Source organism: Octopus bimaculoides, chromosome 15 (assembly GCF_001194135.2).
Source record: "Octopus bimaculoides isolate UCB-OBI-ISO-001 chromosome 15, ASM119413v2, whole genome shotgun sequence".
Classification (NCBI taxonomy): Eukaryota; Metazoa; Mollusca; class Cephalopoda; order Octopoda; family Octopodidae; genus Octopus; species Octopus bimaculoides.
Genome location: NC_068995.1, coordinates 45,812,829 through 45,814,193, shown reverse-complemented (window position 1 = coordinate 45,814,193; position 1,365 = coordinate 45,812,829). Strand labels below are relative to the sequence as shown.

General features: G+C 37.4%; 1 protein-coding gene across 1 annotated transcript in view; it reads left to right on the top strand.

Moving 5' to 3' along the window:
• The window catches only part of LOC106880844 (atrial natriuretic peptide receptor 1), a 27,703-nt gene that overhangs the window by 15,225 nt on the left and 11,113 nt on the right, over positions 1-1,365 (top strand). Inside the window, exon 10 of the mRNA XM_014930977.2 lies at positions 1,142-1,291. Within this exon, the coding sequence (XP_014786463.2) occupies positions 1,142-1,291 (150 nt within the window). The remainder of the gene's footprint in view (positions 1-1,141; positions 1,292-1,365) is intronic.

The following is a 1,365-nucleotide window of genomic DNA, read 5'->3' as shown; positions in this document are numbered from 1 at the left end:
ATAGGATAATCAGTTAGTTGTCATATTATGACAACTAACTGATTGTCCTATATTATATATTTATAGATGAATTCCTCTATTTACATAATATCGAGGTCTCATTCATTCTTTTGTTGCCATATTATTATTAGTAATATATATATATATATATAGTACTGGTTTTTCTGGTGATGGTAAAAAGAACCGGAACGAAAATGTGGTCAAAAGTTATATTTTCCAGACTGGAACAAAAGAGTTATCTCCCGCGGATCGGTATAATCTGTAACCGAAGAATTGCTTCCCATAGGTCGGTGGTGGCTATAACCGAAGGGTTTCAGCTGTGTGTGTACATAGGCTGTTCTCTTGCCCGAAAATTGGGACGACCAATTTGCCAAAACGAATTTCTGCTCATTAGGGCATCAACGAAATAATGGCATTTTAAGTTTAGAAAGCACTCGATCAAAGCTTGCAACGTGTATATCCATTCAAATATGGTCCTACCCGTTCACACAGTTTCCAGTTGATGTGTTGTAATCACCATATAAAGCTGGCTAACGTTGTAACGCTTCGGTTTCTAAAAGAATTTACCAACATACGATGTGTGTGTGGGGAGGGGATGTTATTGCTGTTGCTGGAAAAAACTACCTCCGTTTCGTAGGTCACCGCCTGTGTTACATTGACCATTCACTTGGTACTCACAGTTAACGCTAAATAAGCATCCTATCTCTACTCGACATCTTGGGGCATGCCCTAATTTTTTTTATATGCTACACACACAGTTAAATGAGACTCTTAAGTTATGCTTGCTCAGTAATTTGCTATTCCTATGGTCCTGTATAAATTTTGGGGACTAATGAGTATTTGTCAATTAGTGTGTTGATGTGCTGAGTAAAGCACTAGCACAGTATGGGCTACCTTGTGTCATCCGAAGTTGGTATAAGTCCGTTGGATTTGCTTCAGGAATTCCGCAGTATTAGTTGAGATAATAAGCGATTAATGAACACAATGCAACACAATGATTCACATCATTCCAACCATAAAGAACAGTCGCAGGATGGATCGAAACGATCGTCGTACGGAATAAAGACGAATACCAAATCCATCTTCTGTTTCATTAATCGATTATTATATATATGTTTCTTTTTGTTCCTCTATTCGCCAGTTGTCCGTGTATTCCTGCAGGATGACAGCTGATGATGGCTACCAGATATTCACCAGGTCTGCGTTCTTGAATGAAACAAAAGTCAGATTGCAGGAATTGAAGAAAAACAGCATTATTCTAAACAGAGGCAAACATCTGGAACTAAAAATGGTATCTATCTATCTATCTATCTATCTATCTATCTATCTATCTATCTATCTATCTATCTATCTATCTATCTATCT